This window comes from Pelobates fuscus, chromosome 8 (genome assembly GCF_036172605.1).
Source record: "Pelobates fuscus isolate aPelFus1 chromosome 8, aPelFus1.pri, whole genome shotgun sequence".
In the NCBI taxonomy this organism is placed as follows: Eukaryota; Metazoa; Chordata; class Amphibia; order Anura; family Pelobatidae; genus Pelobates; species Pelobates fuscus.
Genome location: NC_086324.1, coordinates 178,539,043 through 178,561,790, shown reverse-complemented (window position 1 = coordinate 178,561,790; position 22,748 = coordinate 178,539,043). Strand labels below are relative to the sequence as shown.

The 22,748-nt window shown below is 46.6% G+C and overlaps 1 protein-coding gene across 5 annotated transcripts in view; it reads left to right on the top strand.

Annotated features, from left to right (window-relative positions):
* Positions 1 to 22,748, top strand: part of GREP1 (glycine rich extracellular protein 1) — a 135,732-nt gene that overhangs the window by 47,574 nt on the left and 65,410 nt on the right. For 4 of the 5 annotated variants that reach the window (XM_063430919.1, XM_063430918.1, XM_063430915.1 and 1 more), the window contains exons 10-12: positions 5,596 to 5,637; positions 5,720 to 5,767; positions 14,944 to 14,970. In XM_063430919.1, the coding sequence (XP_063286989.1) occupies positions 5,596 to 5,637; positions 5,720 to 5,767; positions 14,944 to 14,970 (117 nt within the window). Of the gene's footprint in view, positions 1 to 5,595; positions 5,638 to 5,719; positions 5,768 to 9,808; positions 9,857 to 14,943; positions 14,971 to 22,748 lie in introns of all 5 variants that reach the window. The other variant, XM_063430916.1, reaches the window with a different exon arrangement.

Here is a 22,748-nt window from a genome sequence, read left to right as displayed (position 1 = left end):
GTCCATCCATGCAGCAGATTTGGTTCCAGGTCCATCCATGCAGCGGGTTTGGTTCCAGGTCCATCCATGCAGCGGGTTTGGTTCCAGGTCCATCCATGCAGCAGGTCTGGTTCCAGTTCATCCATGCAGCAGATTTGGTTCCAGGTCCATCCATGCAGCAGGTTTGGTTCCAGGTCCATCCATGCAGTGGGTCTAGTTCCAGGTCCATCCATGCAGTGGGTTTGGTTCCAGGTCCATCTATGCAGCAGGTTTGGTTCCAGGTCCATCTATGCAGCAGGTTTGGTTCCAGGTCCATCTATGCAGCAGGTTTGGTTCCAGGTCCATCTATGCAGCAGGTCTGGTTCCAGTCCATCCATGCAGCAGATTTGGTTCCAGGTCCATCCATGCAGCAGGTTTGGTTCCAGGTCCATCCATGCAGTGGGTCTAGTTCCAGGTCCATCCATGCAGTGGGTTTGGTTACAGGTCCATCTATGCAGCAGGTTTGGTTCCAGGTCCATCTGTGACGAAGTGCCCTTCGCCACTTTGTCCTGGAGAGGCCTGCTTGCCTGCCTCCTCCCCTGCGACTATGGTCCTGGACTATATTGCACTGTAAACCCTGTATTCAGGCATATGGACTTGTATTAGACTGTCTTTTTCCCTTTATCTATGCTGTAGGTTTGGACTACTAATATAACCTAACAGCCAGGAGATTTAGGCGAATATATTGCATAAGAATCACATTACTGAAGAATACAGCCGTTCGCATGATTTCATGCGAATTCTTTGTGCTCTGAATAGGTGGCCGCCATTTCGGGACTTTTCCACGTGTTCGCGGCCATCTTGCGTGCGAACAGCGGTGTTTGCCTGTGAACGCATGGAACTGAAATCGGCAGCGCAAACAGGCGAATACCGCTAAGACCTCCAGACATCCAGAACTTCGCACGGAAACTACCGAACGACCGGCCGTTCGGTAGTTATACTTAACTTAGTATGGGGATTCTAGCGACCACAAAGATGCGAATGGATGGCAGGAATTTCGTCTATTTTACCGTGCGAACGGAGACCGACCGCAAGGCCAAAACTCATGGAACTATTTTCGGCTAGTTGGTCTGTGCGGTCGGTCAAAACTTTGGAGCCCTGTATCTCCCGAACCATCCATCCGAATGGGCTGATTTTTGGACAGACTGTTCCCCTGAACAAGGGCTATTTGGGGATACCAGATTTAAAGCTGTACCCCCTGTTTTTGGGGTACATCCAGAAACTGGGTAAAATAATGTATGTTTTAATTGGGTTATGTGCTTATCTGAGGGGAGGAGACGTGGGGGTGTTACCATGCATGTGATTGGTCAATTTCATCCTCCCCCTGGGAGTGTCCTGTATGTACCTGATCCTAATAAAAAGCAGGCTGGGTGTTCCAGTCCTGAGACCTCTTCTGACCCTCAATACGTAGCCGTGTCTCGTTATTGGAGGGAACTGCTATATCACACTGGGGATTGCTATGCGCTGCATATTCCCCTGAGCTCTTAATCACTTAGCTCTTTTAAGAGTTTGTTCCTGTTACGCTCTCCTGGAGGAGAGGTCTTCCCCACACGGTCCTGGAGGACAGAAGCCGATCCAGGGTGGAAGGAAGACGGCGCGGCTCCAGTTAAGCTACGGCGGTTGTGGAGCCTGCGGTGGTTGTGGTGTCGTCTGCAGTGCTTGGAGTCCTCTGAGAGCGCTAGGAGCATCCATCAACGGAGGGTACTCGGTCGGAGTACACGGAGCTCCGTTACAGTGGTGGCAGCGGTGGGATGGCGTCCTAGTGCGAGGAGAAGCAGCTCAGAGACACGGGTAACGTTTGGAGTTACAATTGAGGGCAACGCTAGCCATTGGGCAGCGCCCCTAGCTACAACAGGATGGCTTCCCTAGTGCGAGGAACAGCATCCTGGGAACACCAAGCAAAACTGGACTATTGGTATAGTCACGTACAGTTTGACGCTATGCTGAAGCGGCGGTTGGCTATCTACGGGCCCCTCCTAACAGAGGAAATTGTACCAATAGTGAGGAGAGAACTGGCGGAGTATCTGCAGATGGAAGCAGAATATCGGGCAGTAAGGGCAAAGTATTCCGTCCCTGCGCCCCAACAACAGCGTGAGTTACAGGGGGCCGAAGGTGCCGTCCTTCCCCCCCAGCAGCAGTGTGTCCTACAGAGAGCAGAGACAGTTGGTCCCTCTCTACAGCAACAGGACCATGGTAAGGGAGTGGAGACAGGCGGTCTCCCTCTCCAGCGGCAGTGTGTACCCCAGGGGGCCGAAGGTGCCGTCCTTCCCCCCCAGCAGCCGTGTGTCCTACAGAGAGCAGAGACAGTTGGTCCCTCTCTACAGCAACAGGACCATGGTAAGGGAGTGGAGACAGGCGGTCTCCCTCTCCAGCGGCAGCCTGTGTTTCCAGGAAAGGGGCACAGCCCCCCCTCTCCCCAGCGGCAGCTTTCCCCAACAAGGGGAGACACCAATCCTCCAGACGGCGCAGATGGGACCGTGGTCTCTGTGCCTGACCTACAGGGATGCTGGACAGCCTTTCCAGATCCCCAACTACCCTCACCGGGACACCCAGAGGAGGGGGTAAGTACAAATTCCCCTCCCCAGCTAACTCCTAGCGTGGCACCAGGGTTAACGGAGGCGATGCTAACCCCTCCTGACGTCCAGGTTCCCTTAACTACTGAGCCGGATTATGGTCTCAGTACCCCAGCAGAAGAGCTGGCAGCTGGACAGAGCGCAGTCGGCCTCTGCCCTACCTTTGTCCCTGGTCCAGAGCCTGATGACCTGCAGGCTACCCCAGTAGAAGAGCTGGCAGCTGGGCAGAGTGCAGTCGGCCTCTGCCCTACCTTTTTCCCTGGTCCAGAGCCTGATGTCCTGCAGGCTACCCCAGCAGAAGAGCTGGCAGCTGGGCAGAGTGCAGTCGGCCTCTGCCCTACCTTTGTCCCTGGTCCAGAGCCTGATGTCCTGCAGGCTACCCCGGCAGAAGAGCTGGCATCTGGGCAGAGTGCAGTTGGCCTCTGCCCTTCAAGTACCCTCGGCATGTGGCCTCATTACCACAGCCAAATACCCAGGTGCAGTGACTGTGTGTTGTGGGTGGGCTGTTCCTGTACTTTGATGTTGTGGGGGGGCCACTCGGACATCTGTTTATTGTGGGTTGGTGGATCGACTAACGGAAGCACTGACCGACAGAAGGTCAGGTGCCTGGTTAGTCTTCCCCCCAAAGGGGAGATGTGTGACGAAGTGCCCTTCGCCACTTTGTCCTGGAGAGGCCTGCTTGCCTGCCTCCTCCCCTGCGACTATGGTCCTGGACTATATTGCACTGTAAACCCTGTATTCAGGCATATGGACTTGTATTAGACTGTCTTTTTCCCTTTATCTATGCTGTAGGTTTGGACTACTAATATAACCTAACAGCCAGGAGATTTAGGCGAATATATTGCATAAGAATCACATTACTGAAGAATACAGCCGTTCGCATGATTTCATGCGAATTCTTTGTGCTCTGAATAGGTGGCCGCCATTTCGGGACTTTTCCACGTGTTCGCGGCCATCTTGCGTGCGAACAGCGGTGTTTGCCTGTGAACGCATGGAACTGAAATCGGCAGCGCAAACAGGCGAATACCGCTAAGACCTCCAGACATCCAGAACTTCGCACGGAAACTACCGAACGACCGGCCGTTCGGTAGTTATACTTAACTTAGTATGGGGATTCTAGCGACCACAAAGATGCGAATGGATGGCAGGAATTTCGTCTATTTTACCGTGCGAACGGAGACCGACCGCAAGGCCAAAACTCATGGAACTATTTTCGGCTAGTTGGTCTGTGCGGTCGGTCAAAACTTTGGAGCCCTGTATCTCCCGAACCATCCATCCGAATGGGCTGATTTTTGGACAGACTGTTCCCCTGAACAAGGGCTATTTGGGGATACCAGATTTAAAGCTGTACCCCCTGTTTTTGGGGTACATCCAGAAACTGGGTAAAATAATGTATGTTTTAATTGGGTTATGTGCTTATCTGAGGGGAGGAGACGTGGGGGTGTTACCATGCATGTGATTGGTCAATTTCATCCTCCCCCTGGGAGTGTCCTGTATGTACCTGATCCTAATAAAAAGCAGGCTGGGTGTTCCAGTCCTGAGACCTCTTCTGACCCTCAATACGTAGCCGTGTCTCGTTATTGGAGGGAACTGCTATATCACACTGGGGATTGCTATGCGCTGCATATTCCCCTGAGCTCTTAATCACTTAGCTCTTTTAAGAGTTTGTTCCTGTTACGCTCTCCTGGAGGAGAGGTCTTCCCCACACGGTCCTGGAGGACAGAAGCCGATCCAGGGTGGAAGGAAGACGGCGCGGCTCCAGTTAAGCTACGGCGGTTGTGGAGCCTGCGGTGGTTGTGGTGTCGTCTGCAGTGCTTGGAGTCCTCTGAGAGCGCTAGGAGCATCCATCAACGGAGGGTACTCGGTCGGAGTACACGGAGCTCCGTTACACCATCTATGCAGCAGGTTTGGTTCCAGGTCCATCCATGCAGCAGGTTTGGTTCCAGGTCCATCCATGCAGCGGGTCTGGTTCCAGTCCATCCATGCAGCAGATTTGGTTCCAGGTCCATCCATGCAGCGGGTTTGGTTCCAGGTCCATCCATGCAGGGGGTTTGGTTCCAGGTCCATCTATGCAGCAGGTTTGGTTCCAGGTCCATCCATGCAGCAGGTTTGGTTCCAGGTCCATCCATGCAGCAGGTTTGGTTCCAGGTCCATCCATGCAGCAGGTTTGGTTCCAGGTCCATCTATGCAGCAGGTTTGGTTCCAGGTCCATCCATGCAGCAGGTTTGGTTCCAGGTCCATCCATGCAGTGGGTCTAGTTCCAGGTCCATCCATGCAGCAGGTTTGGTTCCAGGTCCATCCATGCAGCGGGTCTGGTTCCAGTCCACCCATGCAGCAGATTTGGTTCCAGGTCCATCCATGCAGCGGGTTTGGTTCCAGGTCCATCCATGCAGCAGGTTTGGTTCCAGGTCCATCCATGCAAGGGGTTTGGTTCCAGGTCCATCCATGCAGGGGGTCTGGTTCCAGGTCCATCCATGCAGGGTGTCTGGTTCCAGGTCCATCCATGCAGCAGGTTTGGTTCCAGGTCCATCCATGCAGCGGGTTTGGTTCCAGGTCCATCCATGCAGCGGGTCTGGTTCCAGTCCATCCATGCAGCAGATTTGGTTCCAGGTCCATCCATGCAGCGGGTTTGGTTCCAGGTCCATCCATGCAGCGGGTTTGGTTCCAGGTCCATCCATGCAAGGGGTTTGGTTCCAGGTCCATCCATGCAGGGGGTTTGGTTCCAGGTCCATCCATGCAGGGGGTCTGGTTCCAGGTCCATCCATGTAGTGGGTGTGGTTTTGCAGTGGGCATTGTCTTGCAGTGGGTGTGGTCTTGCGGTGGGTCTGCACACATTAGACTTTCACACTCTGAGCTCACAGTATGAATCTCGCCCTGTCCCCATTTATTCCCCCATTACACTCTCATCTTACCCAGTGTTTTATTTCAGCACTCTACTCTCAAGGTAACGCTCTCTCACCCACTGGCCATACCACACTCCTCACATATTGTCTTATTTCTGCAGGTTACGGGGCTGGAAATTATCCCAATCTTGCTGCCCAAGGAGGTAATGATTGGTGCTATCTTCCACTTTCTGTCTCTTGTTCCAATTTCTCTGTTATATAACTCCACGTCTCTATTTACTGCAGGTTATGGCAATGGAGCCGGACATTACCCGAGTAATCTTCCTCAGCAAGGTAACCAAAAGTGCGATCTACATAGAGACCATTAGGAGTCACTGTTACTGCCCCCTAACGTGCAATATATATAAAATCCACTAGGGGTCACTGTTACTGCCCCCTAACGTGCAATACATATAAAATCCACTAGGGGTCAATGTTACTGCCACCTAACGTGCAATATATATAAAATCCACTAGGGGTCACTGTTACTGCCCCCTAACGTGCAATATATATAAAATCCACTAGGGGTCACTGTTACTGACCCCTAACGTGCAATATATATAAAATCCACTAGGGGTCACTGTTACTTCCCCCTAACGTGCAATATATATAAAATCCACTAGGGGTCACTGTTACTGCCCCCTAACGTGCAATAGATATAAAATCCACTAGAGGTCACTGTTACTGCCACCTAACGTGCAATATATATAAAATCCACTAGTGGTCACTGTTACTGCCCCCTAACGTGCAATATATATAAAATCCACTAGGGGTCACTGTTACTGCCCCCTAACGTGCAATATATATAAAATCCACTAGGGGTCAATGTTACTGCCCCCTAACGTGCAATATATATAAAATCCACTAGGGGTCACTGTTACTGCCCCCTAACGTGCAATATATATAAAATCCACTAGGGGTCACTGTTACTGCCCCCTAACGTGCAATAGATATAAAATCCACTAGGGGTCACTGTTACTGCCCCCTAACGTGCAATAGATATAAAATCCACTAGAGGTCACTGTTACTGCCACCTAACGTGCAATATATATAAAATCCACTAGGGGTCACTGTTACTGCCCCCTAACGTGCAATATATATAAAATCCACTTGGGGTCACTGTTACTGCCCCCTAACGTGCAATATATATAAAATCCACTAGGGGTCACTGTTACTTCCCCCTAACGTGCAATATATATAAAATCCACTAGGGGTCACTGTTACTGCCCCCTAACGTGCAATATATATAAAATCCACTAGGGGTCACTGTTACTGCCACCTAACGTGCAATATATATAAAATCCACTAGGGGTCACTGTTACTGCCACTTAACGTGCAATATATATAAAATACACCAGGGGTCACTGTTACTTCCCCCCTACTTGTAATATATATAAAATCCACTAGGGGTCACTGTTACTGCCCCCAAGCGTGCAATATATATAAAATCCACTAGGGGTCACTGTTACTTCCCCCCTACTTGTAATATATATAAAATCCACTAGGGGTCACTGTTACTTCCCCCCTACTTGTAATATATATAAAATCCACTAGGGGTCACTGTTACTTCCCCCCTACTTGTAATATATATAAAATCCACTAGGGGTCACTGTTACTGCCCCCTGCCACTTGTAATATATTTAAAATACACCAGGGGTCACTGTTACTTCCCCCCTACTTGTAATATATATAAAATACACTAGGGGTCACTGTTACTTCCCCCCCTACTTGTAATATATATAAAATCCACTAGGGGTCACTGTTACTTTCCCCCCTACTTGTAATATATATAAAATCCACTAGTGGTCACTGTTACTGCCCCCCCGCCACTCGTAATATATATAAAATCCACTAGTGGTCACTGTTACTGCCCCCCGCCACTTGTAATATATATAAAATACACTAGGGGTCACTGTTACTGCCCCCCATACTTGTAATATATATAAAATACACTAGGGGTCACTGTTACTGCCCCCCATACTTGTAATATATATAATATCCACAAGGGGTCACTGTTACTGCCCCCGTACTTGTAATATATATAATATCCACAAGGGGTCACTGTTACTGCCCCCCCTACTTGTAATATATATAATATCCACAAGGGGTCACTGTTACAGCCACCCATATTTGTAATATATATAATATCCACTAGGAGTCACTGTTACTGCCCCCCGTACTTGTAATATATATAATATCCACAAGGGGTCACTGTTACTGCCCCCCATACTTGTAATATATATAATATCCACAAGGGGTCACTGTTACAGCCACCCATACTTGTAATATATATAATATCCACAAGGGGTCACTGTTACTGCCCCCCATACTTGTAATATATATAAAATACACTAGAGGTCACTGTTACTGCCCCCCCTACTTGTAATATATATAATATCCACAAGGGGTCACTGTTACAGCCACCCATATTTGTAATATATATAATATCCACTAGGAGTCACTGTTACTGCCCCCCGTACTTGTAATATATATAATATCCACAAGGGGTCACTGTTACTGCCCCCCGTACTTGTAATATATATAATATCCACAAGGGGTCACTGTTACAGCCACCCATACTTGTAATATATATAATATCCACAAGGGGTCACTGTTACTGCCCCCCATACTTGTAATATATATAAAATACACTAGGGGTCACTGTTACTGCCCCCCCTACTTGTAATATATATAATATCCACAAGGGGTCACTGTTACAGCCACCCATATTTGTAATATATATAATATCCACTAGGAGTCACTGTTACTGCCCCCGTACTTGTAATATATATAATATCCACAAGGGGTCACTGTTACTGCCCCCCCTACTTGTAATATATATAATATCCACAAGGGGTCACTGTTACAGCCACCCATATTTGTAATATATATAAAATCCACTAGGGGTAGCTGTTATTGCTAACCATACTTGTAATATATATAAAATCCACTAGGGGTCACTGTTACTGCCCCCCATACTTGTAATATATATAAAATCCACTAGGAGTCACTGTTACTGCCCCCCATACTTGTAATATATATAATATCCACTAGGACTCACTGTTACTGCTCCCTGTACTTGAAATATATATAAAATCCACTAGGGGTAGCTGTTACGGCCACCTAACGTGCAATACATATAAAATCCACTAGGGGTCACTGTTACTGCCCCCGTACTTGTAATATATATAATATCCACTAGGAGTCACTGTTACTGCCCCCGTACTTGTAATATATATAATATCCACTAGGAGTCACTGTTACTGCCCCCGTACTTGTAATATTTATAAAATCCACTAGGAGTCACTGTTACTGCTCCCTGTACTTGTAATATATATAAAATCCACTAGGAGTCACTGTTACTGCCACTCTGACTTGTAATATATATAATATCCACTAGGACTCACTGTTACTGCTCCCCGTACTTGTAATATATATAAAATCCACTAGGGGTAGCTGTTACGGCCCCCCATACTTGTAATATATATAGAATCCACTAGGAGTCACTGTTACTGCCCCCCATACTTGTAATATATATAAAATCCACTAGGAGTCACTGTTACTGCCCCCCATACTTGTAATATATATAATATCCACTAGGACTCACTGTTACTGCTCCCTGTACTTGAAATATATATAAAATCCACTAGGGGTAGCTGTTACGGCCACCTAACGTGCAATACATATAAAATCCACTAGGGGTCACTGTTACTGCCCCCGTACTTGTAATATATATAATATCCACTAGGAGTCACTGTTACTGCCCCCGTACTTGTAATATATATAATATCCACTAGGAGTCACTGTTACTGCCCCCGTACTTGTAATATTTATAAAATCCACTAGGGGTCACTGTTACTGCTCCCTGTACTTGTAATATATATAAAATCCACTAGGAGTCACTGTTACTGCCACTCTGACTTGTAATATATATAATATCCACTAGGACTCACTGTTACTGCTCCCCGTACTTGTAATATATATAAAATCCACTAGGGGTAGCTGTTACGGCCACCCATATGTGGCAAATCTAGCCACTTATAAGACTTAAAACCGTATATTTAAGCAAGCTGTATATTTCTGCTACTGTTCTCTGTATTTTGCAATGTATGCGGCATTCGTGTGTTACAGCACACGAATACCGCTAATGTTAAGCCTGGTTATCCGCGAACAGTGAATCACCGCACTGTTCGTGGAATAAGCAAAGTACCGAATGGGAGACCACCCATAGCAGGTCGTGTGTCTCCAATTAGGTACTTTGCAACATTATCTTCCACTTTCTGTCTCTTGTTCCAATTTCTCTGTTATATAACTCCACGTCTCTATTTACTGCAGGTTATGGCAATGGAGCCGGACATTACCCGAGTAATCTTCCTCAGCAAGGTAACCAAAAGTGCGATCTACATAGAGACCATTAGGAGTCACTGTTACTGCCCCCTAACGTGCAATATATATAAAATCCACTAGGGGTCACTGTTACTGCCCCCTAACGTGCAATACATATAAAATCCACTAGGGGTCACTGTTACTGCCCCCCTACTTGTAATATATATAAAATCCACTAGGGGTCACTGTTACTGACCCCTAATGTGCAATATATATAAAATCCACTAGGGGTCACTGTTACTGCCCCCTAACGTGCAATATATATAAAATCCACTAGGGGTCACTGTTACTGCCCCCTAACGTGCAATATATATAAAATCCACTAGGGGTCACTGTTACTGCCCCCCTACTTGTAATATATATAAAATCCACTAGGGGTCACTGTTACTGCCCCCTAACGTGCAATAGATATAAAATCCACTAGGGGTCACTGTTACTGCCCCCAAGCGTGCAATATATATAAAATCCACTAGGGGTCACTGTTACTGCCCCCTAACGTGCAATACATATAAAATCCACTAGGGGTCACTGTTACTTCCCCCCTACTTGTAATATATATAAAATCCACTAGGGGTCACTGTTACTGCCCCCTACTTGTAATATATATAAAATCCACTAGTGGTCACTGTTACTGCCCCCAAGCGTGCAATATATATAAAATCCACTAGGGGTCACTGTTACTGCCCCCTAACGTGCAATACATATAAAATCCACTAGGGGTCACTGTTACTTCCCCCCTACTTGTAATATATATAAAATCCACTAGGGGTCACTGTTACTGCCCCCCTACTTGTAATATATATAAAATCCACTAGTGGTCACTGTTACTGCCCCCCGCCACTTGTAATATATATAAAATCCACTAGGGGTCACTGTTACTTCCCCCCTACTTGTAATATATATAAAATCCACTAGGGGTCACTGTTACTTCCCCCCTACTTGTAATATATATAAAATCCACTAGGGGTCACTGTTACTTCCCCCATACTTGTAATATATATAAAATCCACTAGGAGTCCCTATTACTTCCCCCCTACTTGTAATATATATAGAATATCCACAAGGGGTCACTGTTACTGCCCCCCCTACTTGTAATATATATAAAATCCACTAGGGGTCACTGTTACTGCCCCCCATACTTGTAATATATATGATATCCACAAGGGGTCACTGTTACAGCCACCCATACTTGTAATATATATAATATCCACAAGGGGTCACTGTTACTGCCCCCCATACTTGTAATATATATAATATCCACAAGGGGTCACTGTTACAGCCACCCATATTTGTAATATATATAATATCCACTAGGAGTCACTGTTACTGCCCCCCGTACTTGTAATATATATAATATCCACAAGGGGTCACTGTTACAGCCACCCATATTTGTAATATATATAATATCCACTAGGAGTCACTGTTACTGCCCCCCGTACTTGTAATATATATAATATCCACAAGGGGTCACTGTTACTGCCACTCTGACTTGTAATATATATAAAATCCACTAAGGGTTACTGTTATTGCCACCCATACTTGTAATATATATAAAATCCACTAGGAGTCACTGTTACTGCTCCCTGTACTTGTAATATATATAAAATCCACTAGGAGTCACTGTTACTGCCACTCTGACTTGTAATATATATAATATCCACTAGGACTCACTGTTACTGCTCCCTGTACTTGTAATATATATAAAATCCACTAGGGGTAGCTGTTACGGCCACCCATATGTGGCAAATCTAGCCACTTATAAGACTTAAAACCGTATATTTAAGCAAGCTGTATATTTCTGCTACTGTTCTCTGTATTTTGCAATGTATGCGGCATTCGTGTGTTACAGCACACGCATACCGCTAATGTTAAGCCTGGTTATCCGCGAACAGTGAATCACCGCACTGTTCGTGGAATAAGCAAAGTACCGAATGGGAGACCACCCATAGCAGGTCGTGTGTCTCCAATTAGGTACTTTGCAACATTGTATCTATGTTAATTGCGGTCTGTTGCGGGTGGCCGCCATTCGTGTACAGAACACGAGGCGGCGGCCATCTTTGTTCGCTGGACTTCCGAGCCGTTCGGGAGTTTACCCTTTTCGGGAGTTTCATTCCCTCCATTCAGGCAATCGGTTAAACGGAGTGGTCCTGATAGGGGAAACTGAACGGCGTTCGGTTATTTGTGCTGGGATCTGAGCGCAAGTTCACTTAACTGTGCGTCCAGGTCCCAGCTATGTAATAACTGGTTATAAAGCTGAATAACAGAAATATTATGTGAGTTATGGATTTTATATATGAAAACTGTGTTTCTCTGTACCAAGGGATACTCCCATTAGCAATGCATTCTGGGATAAGTATCTCCTTGGTACAGCAATGTATGCTGGGTATTCTGTCTGTAAAACCCAGTCCCCCATGTAGTCCCCTACTGGACAAACCCTGTATTGGGACTTGGGAAACCCTGTGTGTCTGTAACCACATAAATACTGTGACTGCAATTAAAAACCTCAGTTGACCTCCAAGCTATGTGTCGTCCAGTTCTTGGGAGGAAGGGATTGTAACTTCGCTACCTGCATTTTGCCTGTTTTGTACCTGCTTCATCCTGTCTACCAGCGGAGATACCGTGGATAATACTACTACTCCGCTACACCATTCTTGTATTATTATTATTTTTATTGCCATTTATATAGCGCCAACAGATTCCGTAGCGCTTTACAATATTATGAGAAGGGGGATTTAACTGTAAATAGGACAATTACAAGAAAACTTACAGGAAACAATAGGTTGAAGAGGACCCTGCTCAAACGAGCTTACAGTCTATAGGAGGTGGGGTGTAAAACACAATAGGACAGGAAATAGCAGGCAAATAAGGTGGGAGTGAGGCAGAGCTGGAGGAGGGAGTGCTGCCCTTTAGGAGAGAGCGAGAGACAGGTATGTGGAGTCCATAAGCTTTCCTAAAGAGATGGGTTTTAAGGCACTAAACCTTAAGGCGGTAGGCAGGCTATTCCATAGGAAGGGAGCCGCCCGCGAGAAGTCCTGCAAGCGCGAGTTGGCCGTACGGGTGCTAACAACGGACAGGAGGTGGTCACGGGCAGAACGGAGAGACCGAGAAGGGACATACCTATGGATCTGTGAGGAGGTATAAGAGGGGCTAGAGTTGTTCAGTGCTTTATAGGTGTGAATTAGTACCTTGAATTGACTCCTATAGCATACAGGAAGCCAATGTAAGGACTGACAGAGGGGTGAGGTGTGAGAGAAACGACTAGAGAGGAAAATCAGTCTGGCGGCAGCATTAATTACGGACTGTAGCAGTGCAGTATGGCTTTTGGGGAGACCAATCAGGAGAGGGTTACAATAATCCATGCGGGAAATTACTAGAGCATGGACAACCTCCTTGGTGCCATCTTGTGTAAGAAAGGGGCGGATGCGGGCCATGTTTTTAAGATGGAATCTACAGGATTTGGCAGCATACTGGATGTGAGGCTCAAAGGCGAGGCCAGAATCAAGTATGACGCCAAGACAGCGCGCTTGCAAGGATGGACTTATGTGAATGCCACTAACTTGAAGGGAGAGCAAAAGGGGAGGATCAGTATTAGGAGGAGCTCAGTTTTAGAGAGATTGAGTTTCAGAAAGCGGGAGGACATCCAGTCAGAGATGGAAGAAAGGCAAGCAGTGACACGTTGCAGGACAGCAGGGGAGAGGTGAGATATGTCTGGGTGTCATCAGCATACAGGTCGTAGTGGAATCCAAAAGAGACAATAGGTTTGCCAAGATAGGCAGCATAAAGAGAAAATAGAAGGGGACCAAGGACAGAGCCTTGGTGGACTCCAACCAAGACAGGACGAGGGGAGGAGGTATTATTAGAAAAGGAGACACTGAATGAGCGTTGGGAGAGATAAGAGGAAAACCACGAGAGGACAGAGTTACAGAGACCGAGTGATTGAAGAGTTTGAAGAAGGAGAGCATGATCAACGGTGTCAAAGGCTGCAGAGAGGTCAAGAAAAATTAGTATGGAGTAGTGGCCTTTGGATTTAGCTGCGATTAGGTCGTTAGTGACTTTGATAAGGGCAGTCTCAGTAGAGTGGAGAGGGTGGAAGCCAGATTGAAGAGGGTCAAGGAGAGAGTTGGAATTGAGGAAGTGAGACACACGGGTAAAGACAAGTCTTTCCAGAAGCTTTGAGGAAAAAGGGAGCAGGGATATGGGACGGTAGTTAGAGGGGGAGGACGGGTTAAGAGATGTTTTTTTTCAGGATAGGTACTACAGTGGGGTCAGTGGGGACAATGCCAGAAGAGAGACAGCAGTTGAAGATGTGCGTTAAGGAAGGCACAAGACAAGTGCATAGAGATCTGATAAGGTGCGATGGGACAGGATCGAGTGGGCAAGTGGTGGGGTGAGAGGAAAGGAGAAGTGCAGCCACCTCTTGATCAGTAGCCGCAGAAAAAGTCTGAAGGGTAGGAAAGGCATGATCTACATGTGGTTGAGAAAGAGAACAGCAAGGAGGAGAGAATTCTTTCCTTAGCTGTTTCATCTTGTTGGTAAAGTAACATGCAAAGCTATCGGCTGTAAGGCTAGTTTGAGGGTTGGTCACAGCAGGGCGGAGAAGAGAGTTAAAGGTGTAAAAGAGACGCCTGGGATTGCAGGAGCATGAACTAATGAGAGAGAAAAAGTATGACTGTTGGGCGAGGGCAAGGGCTGCGCTGTATGAAGACAGTATGAATCTTTATTGAGATAGTCTGCCTGGGTGCGAGACTTCCTCCAGGAGAGTTCAGCACAGCGGGAGCATCTTTGTAGGTGGCGTGTTGATTTAGTAAGCCACGGTTGGGGGCATGTCCTCCTCGAGGCAGAAGTGAGGGTAGTGTTATATATGGAGATTGCCAGTGTAATATATATAAAATCCACTAGGAACCCGCTATATACACATAGTGACCGTGGGGAATATACCCGCTATATACACATAGTGACCGTGGGGAATATACCCGCTATATTCGCATGGTGACCGTGGGGAATATATCCCATAAATAAACACTGTCACGATGGAATACTAACATTTGTAAAATAGGTTCTGAAGACTGTGTTTTGTTCTACAGGGTATGGATCCAAACTCTCCAAAAGAGGTATTATATGTCACTCTTCATATCCTTCCATTTGTGATAATTCATACGATGTGTCAAATACTAAACATATTCATTAATGTATCATTCGATTTTACTGTGTCTGTATCCTCCATATATTGTTATTATAGGTTTGTGTAAGATTTACCAAAGTGTTCCGTTCTAAAGAGTGGTCTAACAACCTAAAAATGGGAAAACCATGGGAATTGGCCAATCCATTCCATTGGTGACTACTACAGAACAACAATTATTATCACATCTCTCTCTGTGTGTCTATATCCTCCACGTAATAACGGAAATTATCATATCTCTCTGTGTGTCTGTATCCTCCATGTAATAACAGATATCGTATCTCTCTCTCTGTGTCTGTATCCTCCGTGTAATAACAGATATTATCGTATCTCTCTCTCTGTGTGTCTGTATTCTCCGTGTAATAACAGATATTATCGTATCTCTCTCTCTGTGTGTCTGTATTCTCCGTGTAATAACAGATATTATCGTATCTCTCTCTCTGTGTCTGTATCCTCCGTGTAATAACAGATATTATTGTATCTCTCTCTGTGTCTGTATCCTCCGTGTAATAACAAATATTATCGCATCTCTCTCTCTGTGTTTGTATTCCCCGTGTAATAACAGATATTATTGTATCTCTCTGTGTATGTCTGTATCCTCCGTGTAATAACAGATATTATTGTATCTCTCTGTGTGTGTCTGTATCCTCCGTGTAATAACAGATATTATTGTATCTCTCTCTGTGTGTCTGTATTCTCCGTGTAATAACAGATATTATCGTATCTCTCTCTCTGGGTCTGTATCCTCCGTGTAATAACAGATATTATTGTATCTCTCTCTCTGGGTCTGTATCCTCCGTGTAATAACAGATATTATTGTATCTCTCTCTGTGTCTGTATCCTCCGTGTAATAACAGGTATTATCGTATCTCTCTCTCTCTGTGTCTGTATCCTCCGTGTAATAACAGATGTAACGGACCGTTTCAGCAGACATGGGGTTAAAATCGTTTAGGTGATAATCCACTTTTCACAGACAGGCACAGCTACTGTAAAATCACCAAAACTCACAAATTGGATATAAGTGAATGCACCAAACTCCCGAACTGCATACAAGGGAATAAGGTAGCACTCCAAACTCGAACTGGAACCTCACGAATAGCTGCTAGCAGACGAACAGGAAAAGCTCCCAAGCAGCTTACACTCCTGGCAGTCAGTCCCTATCAGCATACAGTGAATCCCCCCAAGAACGAGACAAGGCTCCGTGTTGAGGGTCAAGCAGTGGTCTGTTTATTGAGGGCTACCTGCCCCTGTATTTGTAACGGACCGTTTCAGCATACAAGAGGATAAAACCCAGTTTAGGCGATAATCCCCTTTCCTCAGAAAGGCACAGCTACTGCAGAACATCAGAACTCACGAACTGGATATAGGTGAATAAGGTAGCACTCCAGCTGGAACCTCACAAATAGCTGCTAGCAGATGAATAGGAAAAGCAGACATCAGCTTACACTCCTAGCAGTCAAATCTCCAACAGCATTGAATCCCAGACAGTGAATCCCCCCAAGAACGAGACAAGGCTCCGTGTTGAAGGTCAAGCAGTGGTCTGAGGTGCTGGGCACCCAGCCTGGTTTTTATTACATGAGTACACATACAGGCCACACCCAGGGGGAGGCATAAAATAACCAATAACATAGATGTTACCTCCCACACATCCCCTCCCCTTAGTGTGACACTTAATCCCATTATGTGTACAGTTCAAAATATACTTTTACACAACTTTCATAACTTTAAAACCATACATCACATTCACATAAAAATACATATCCACAATCAATCCATTCAGGGGAACAACATATTAAAAAATGGCATGAATCCGACCAGGGGTTAAAAAGTTACTAAAAGTATCTTTTGTTCCTTCTGGCTCAAACAGTAAAAGTAAAACATCCCCACAATGCATCCTGGCTTCCTCCCTTCTGCCCTGGAGATAATTGGAGAGGAAATCTAATTATCCAGGACTAGAGGCAGACTCCATTAACCACATGGTTGCAAAACAACATAAAACTCTTTAAAATACATAAAGTCACTTTTTATACATTAAACACAGACATTTAACATATCCCCAGATAGCTCAGGTCTGCGTGCACATTATTAGGTGAATGGCACGCAGACCACACAAATACAGTTTAATTGCCATGGAGCCAAAGTCTTTCCCATAGTCTTTCATTATATGAATAGGCTCCATGGCATAGCTATCTGGGGGGTATCACTGCTCACACAGGGCAAGTACCGAATGGCCCCACTGTATTTAAAGGGCCAGAATGAGTGACATGCACTCTGTTAGGGCCGAATACTGTTTGTAAAGGGCCCAATCTCCCAGGGCCATAGTCCAAAGGCAGCAGGCGGGCAACCAGGCTTCTCCAGTTCTCAGTGGCGAGGTTGGTTTCGTCACATCTCTCCCCCTTTCCAAAAAGACTAACAGGGTACCTGACCTCCTGCCGGTCAGTGCCCTTGTTAGTCCAGCAACCCACCCACAAAGCAGAAACATCAGTACAGCCCACCCACAATAAATGGTTACTACACCTGGGTAGAGGAGAAAGTTGTCCATGTCCAGGTGCCTCACCCCGGCTGTGCAGGGGACTGGTAGGCTGCCTTGGTGGGTTGCTGAGTGGGCAGAGACCAGCGGTACTCTGTCCTGATGCCAGCACTACCACCGGAGTAGTCTGGTTGGAGCCTGGTTGCTGGAGACGGATTGTCTCCCCCTTCGTTGCATAGCTCTGCTGCTGAATGGGGAGACCGGTTGTCTCCCCCTTGGATACATAGTTCTGTCGTGGGGGGGTAGGACCGACCATCCCTACCCCCTGTGTGGTAAGTGCAGAGACCACGGTCCCATCTGCACCGGTGGGGGGCTTACAGTCTCCCCCTGGTACATTAAACTGCCGCTGGGGAGAGGGGGTAACAAGCTCCTCTCCCGATAGAACACTCTGCCCATTAATAATCCGCCGCTGGGGAGAGGTGGTAATAAGCTCCTCTCCCATGCATACTTCCATCATCTGCGGAGGGAGACCGACTGTCTCTTCTCCTAATACAGTGTCCTGCTGTTGGGGAAAGGAGACTGGGCTCCCAATTCCCAAAAAGTCACGCTGCTGCTGGGGGGTAGGACCAACTACCTCTGCCCCCTGTAACTCAGCCTGCCGCTGGGGAGGGAGGACGCTGCTCTCCTCTCCCTCTACTTCACACTGCCGCTGGGGAATGGAGACTGGGCTCCCAATTCCCAAAAAATCATGCTGCTGCTGGGGGGTAGGACCAACTACCTCTGCCCCCTGTAACCCAGCCTGCCGCTGGGGAGGGAGGACGCTGCTCTCCTCTCCCTGCATTTCACACTGCCTTCCCGGCATATCACTCTGCTGCTGGGGGGTAGGACCAACTACCTCTGCCCCCTGTAACTCAGCCTGCCGCTGGGGAGGGAGGACGCTGCTCTCCTCTCCCTGCACTTCACACTGCCTTCCCGGCATATCACTCTGCTGCTGGGGGGTAGGACCAACTACCTCTGCCCCTTGTAACTCAGCCTGCCGCTGGGGAGGGAGGACGCTGCTCTCCTCTCCCTGCACTTCACACTGCCTTCCCGGCATATCACTCTGCTGCTGGGGGGTGGGACCAACTACCTCTGCCCCCTGTAACTCAGCCTGCCGCTGGGGAATGGAGACTGGGCTCCCAATTCCCTGCAGGGCTGGTGGAGAGACCTCGGTCCCATCTCTACAGGCCACCTGGGGTTCTTCCCAGTAAATCTCTACAATATCTTCCCAGCGGAAGGGGTCTGGATCTGGGTCTGTCACCTTACTGTCCTGCTGAGCCTTCCCAATGAAGCAGAAGAGATCTTGGTAGTTTTGCTCCAGTTCCCACTCCAGGGCTGCTAGGTGAGCCAGGTCTTGCTCTACCTCATGGGGGTCATCCCACTCATGCCTAGCCTCCCTCTCATAGAAAATGTCCTGCAGTCTGGTTTGCGCAGGGCTCCCGAAGCCAGGCTCTGCAAAGGACTCCCATAACAAGCCAGGACCATCAAACTCCTCTCCCTCTGGCTTGTCATGTTCGGCTGTCCAGGGTATATACTGTGCCATATACCACCAGAGCGCCTGGTAGGCATCCTCCAGCCATAGCTCCTGCCATACCCGGTGCTCTAGTTCCTTCACCCATTCCTCCAGGGGCTGCTCTCCCAGGAAGGGCATCCGCAGGGCCACTTGCTTCTGCAACCGCTGCTCTTCACTGGGGAGACTCTCACCCCGCTGGTATTGTACATTATCCAGGGCCTGGTACCAGATGCCTTTCCTTATTGCATCCCGGTCATCCATGTCACCCTTATTGTACTCCACTGCTGGTTCCATCCTGGTGCTGTCAGGGTCGCTGTACTCAGACATGCGTTGCCCTCAAATTGTAAATCCAAAGAAATGGTGTTCTGTAGCTGTCCTTCTGGCTGTAGGAACGATCCCACCGCTGCCACCAATTGTAACGGACCGTTTCAGCATACAAGAGGATAAAACCCAGTTTAGGCGATAATCCCCTTTCCTCAGAAAGGCACAGCTACTGCAGAACATCAGAACTCACGAACTGGATATAGGTGAATAAGGTAGCACTCCAGCTGGAACCTCACAAATAGCTGCTAGCAGATGAATAGGAAAAGCAGACATCAGCTTACACTCCTAGCAGTCAAATCTCCAACAGCATACAGTGAATCCCCCCAAGAACGAGACAAGGCTCCGTGTTGAAGGTCAAGCAGTGGTCTGAGGTGCTGGGCACCCAGCCTGGTTTTTATTACATGAGTACACATACAGGCCACACCCAGGGGGAGGCATAAAATAACCAATAACATAGATGTTACCTCCCACACATCCCCTCCCCTTAGTGTGACACTTAATCCCATTATGTGTACAGTTCAAAATATACTTTTACACAACTTTCATAACTTTAAAACCATACATCACATTCACATAAAAATACATATCCACAATCAATCCATTCAGGGGAACAACATATTAAAAAATGGCATGAATCCGACCAGGGGTTAAAAAGTTACTAAAAGTATCTTTTGTTCCTTCTGGCTCAAACAGTAAAAGTAAAACATCCCCACAATGCATCCTGGCTTCCTCCCTTCTGCCCTGGAGATAATTGGAGAGGAAATCTAATTATCCAGGACTAGAGGCAGACTCCATTAACCACATGGTTGCAAAACAACATAAAACTCTTTAAAATACATAAAGTCACTTTTTATACATTAAACACAGACATTTAACATATCCCCAGATAGCTCAGGTCTGCGTGCACATTATTAGGTGAATGGCACGCAGACCACACAAATACAGTTTAATTGCCATGGAGCCAAAGTCTTTCCCATAGTCTTTCATTATATGAATAGGCTCCATGGCATAGCTATCTGGGGGGTATCACTGCTCACACAGGGCAAGTACCGAATGGCCCCACTGTATTTAAAGGGCCAGAATGAGTGACATGCACTCTGTTAGGGCCGAATACTGTTTGTAAAGGGCCCAATCTCCCAGGGCCATAGTCCAAAGGCAGCAGGCGGGCAACCAGGCTTCTCCAGTTCTCAGTGGCGAGGTTGGTTTCGTCACAGTATTTATGCAGGTCTCCCACCTGGTGGACACTCCCCTAGGGGACCAGATGGAAGACTGTAACAACGGACAGACATTTAGCATTTCAGGACAAACCGAAGTAAAACATCCCCACAATGCATCCTGGCTTCCTCCCCTCTGCCCTGGAGAAGTAATTCAATTATCTCCCAGGACAAAGGCAAAACTCCATTACACACGTGGGGACACAAAGACAGACTATCACTTTAAAATACATACAGACACATTTTATACATAAAACACAGACATGTAACACATCCCCAGATAGCTCAGGTCTGGGTGCACATTATTAGGTGAATGGCACTCAGACCACACGAATACAGTTTAATTGCCATGGAGCCAAAGTCTTTAATTACACTAATATGCTCCATGGCATGGCTATCTGGGTTAAAACATTCTTCCAAAACAAAATACCGAATTTACATGCATTCGTTTAATCCATACGAATTAGAACCAGGGGCTGGAAGTTCAGCTGTGCCTGCACGTAATAGTGTCATGATTTGGTGCATAAAAGCCGGGCAGAAAAGCGCTGGCTGCTCAGGGAGCTCCAGATCACCGCCATCTAGCGGCCGCTAAGTGTAACCGCGACCACCCAGTAACAAGCAATTAAGCTGCGGTTAACCGCAGCTACTGGGTGGTCAATTGCCGGCACACGCTTGTTAAGCCGCGGTTAACCGCGGCTTCAGGGAGGTAAATGGAGGGCGCACTCCAGCTCCTGGGTGGCCAATTAACAGCGCCGGCCGGCTTCCCACGGCTCTGGGGAGGCTGAAAAGAAGCTGATTGTTCGGTAGATAGAATCTACCGAACGGCTGTGCAGAAAGGGAGAAACAAATCCTTCTGCACAGTAAAATTAACCCTTTAGCTGCCGGTCCATAATCCAAAGGCAGCAGGCGGGCAACCAGGCTCCTCCAATGCAATGTGGCGAGATTGGTCTCGTCACAACAGATATTATCGCATCTCTCTCTCTGTGTCTGTATTCTCTGTGTAATAACAGATATTATCGTATCTCTCTCTCTGTGTGTCTGTATCCTCCGTGTAGTAACAGATATTATCGTATCTCTCTCTCCGTGTCTGTATCCTCCGTGTAATAACAGATATTATCGCATCTCTCTCTCTGTGTCTGTATTCTCCGTGTAATAACAGATATTATCGTATCTCTCTCTCTCTGTGTCTGTATTCTCCGTGTAATAACAGATATTATCGCATCTCTCTCTCTGTGTGTCTGTATCCTCCGTGTAATAACAGATATTATCGTATCTCTCTCTATGTCTGTCTGTATCCTCTGTGTAATAACAGATATTATCGTATCTCTCTCTATGTGTGTCTGTATCCTCCGTGTAATAACAGATATTATCGTATCTCTCTCTCTGTGTGTCTGTATCCTCCTTGTAATAACAGATATTATCGTATCTCTCTCTATGTCTGTCTGTATCCTCTGTGTAATAACAGATATTATCGTATCTCTCTCTATGTGTGTCTGTATCCTCCGTGTAATAACAGATATTATCGTATCTCTCTCTATGTCTGTCTGTATCCTCTGTGTAATAACAGATATTATCGTATCTCTCTCTATGTGTGTCTGTATCCTCCGTGTAATAACAGATATTATCGTATCTCTCTCTATGTCTGTCTGTATCCTCTGTGTAATAACAGATTTTATCGTATCTCTCTCTATGTCTGTCTGTATCCTCTGTGTAATAACAGATATTATTGTATCTCTCTCTCTGTGTCTGTATCCTCCGTGTAATAACAGATATTATTGTATCTCACTGTGTGTCTGTATCCTCCGTGTAATAACAGATATTATCGCATCTCTCTCTATGTGTGTCTGTATCCTCCGTGTAATAACAGATATTATTGTATCTCTCTCTCTGTGTCTGTATCCTCCGTGTAATAACAGATATTATTGTATCTCTCTCTGTGTGTCTGTATCCTCCGTGTAATAACAGATATTATCATATCTCTCTCTGTGTGTCTGTATCCTCCGTGTAATAACAGATATTATCGTATCTCTCTCTCTGGGTCTGTATCCTCCGTGTAGTAACAGATATTATCGTATCTCTCTCTCTGTGTGTCTGTATCCTCCGTGTAATAACAGATTTTATCGTATCTCTCTCTCTCTGTGTCTGTATCC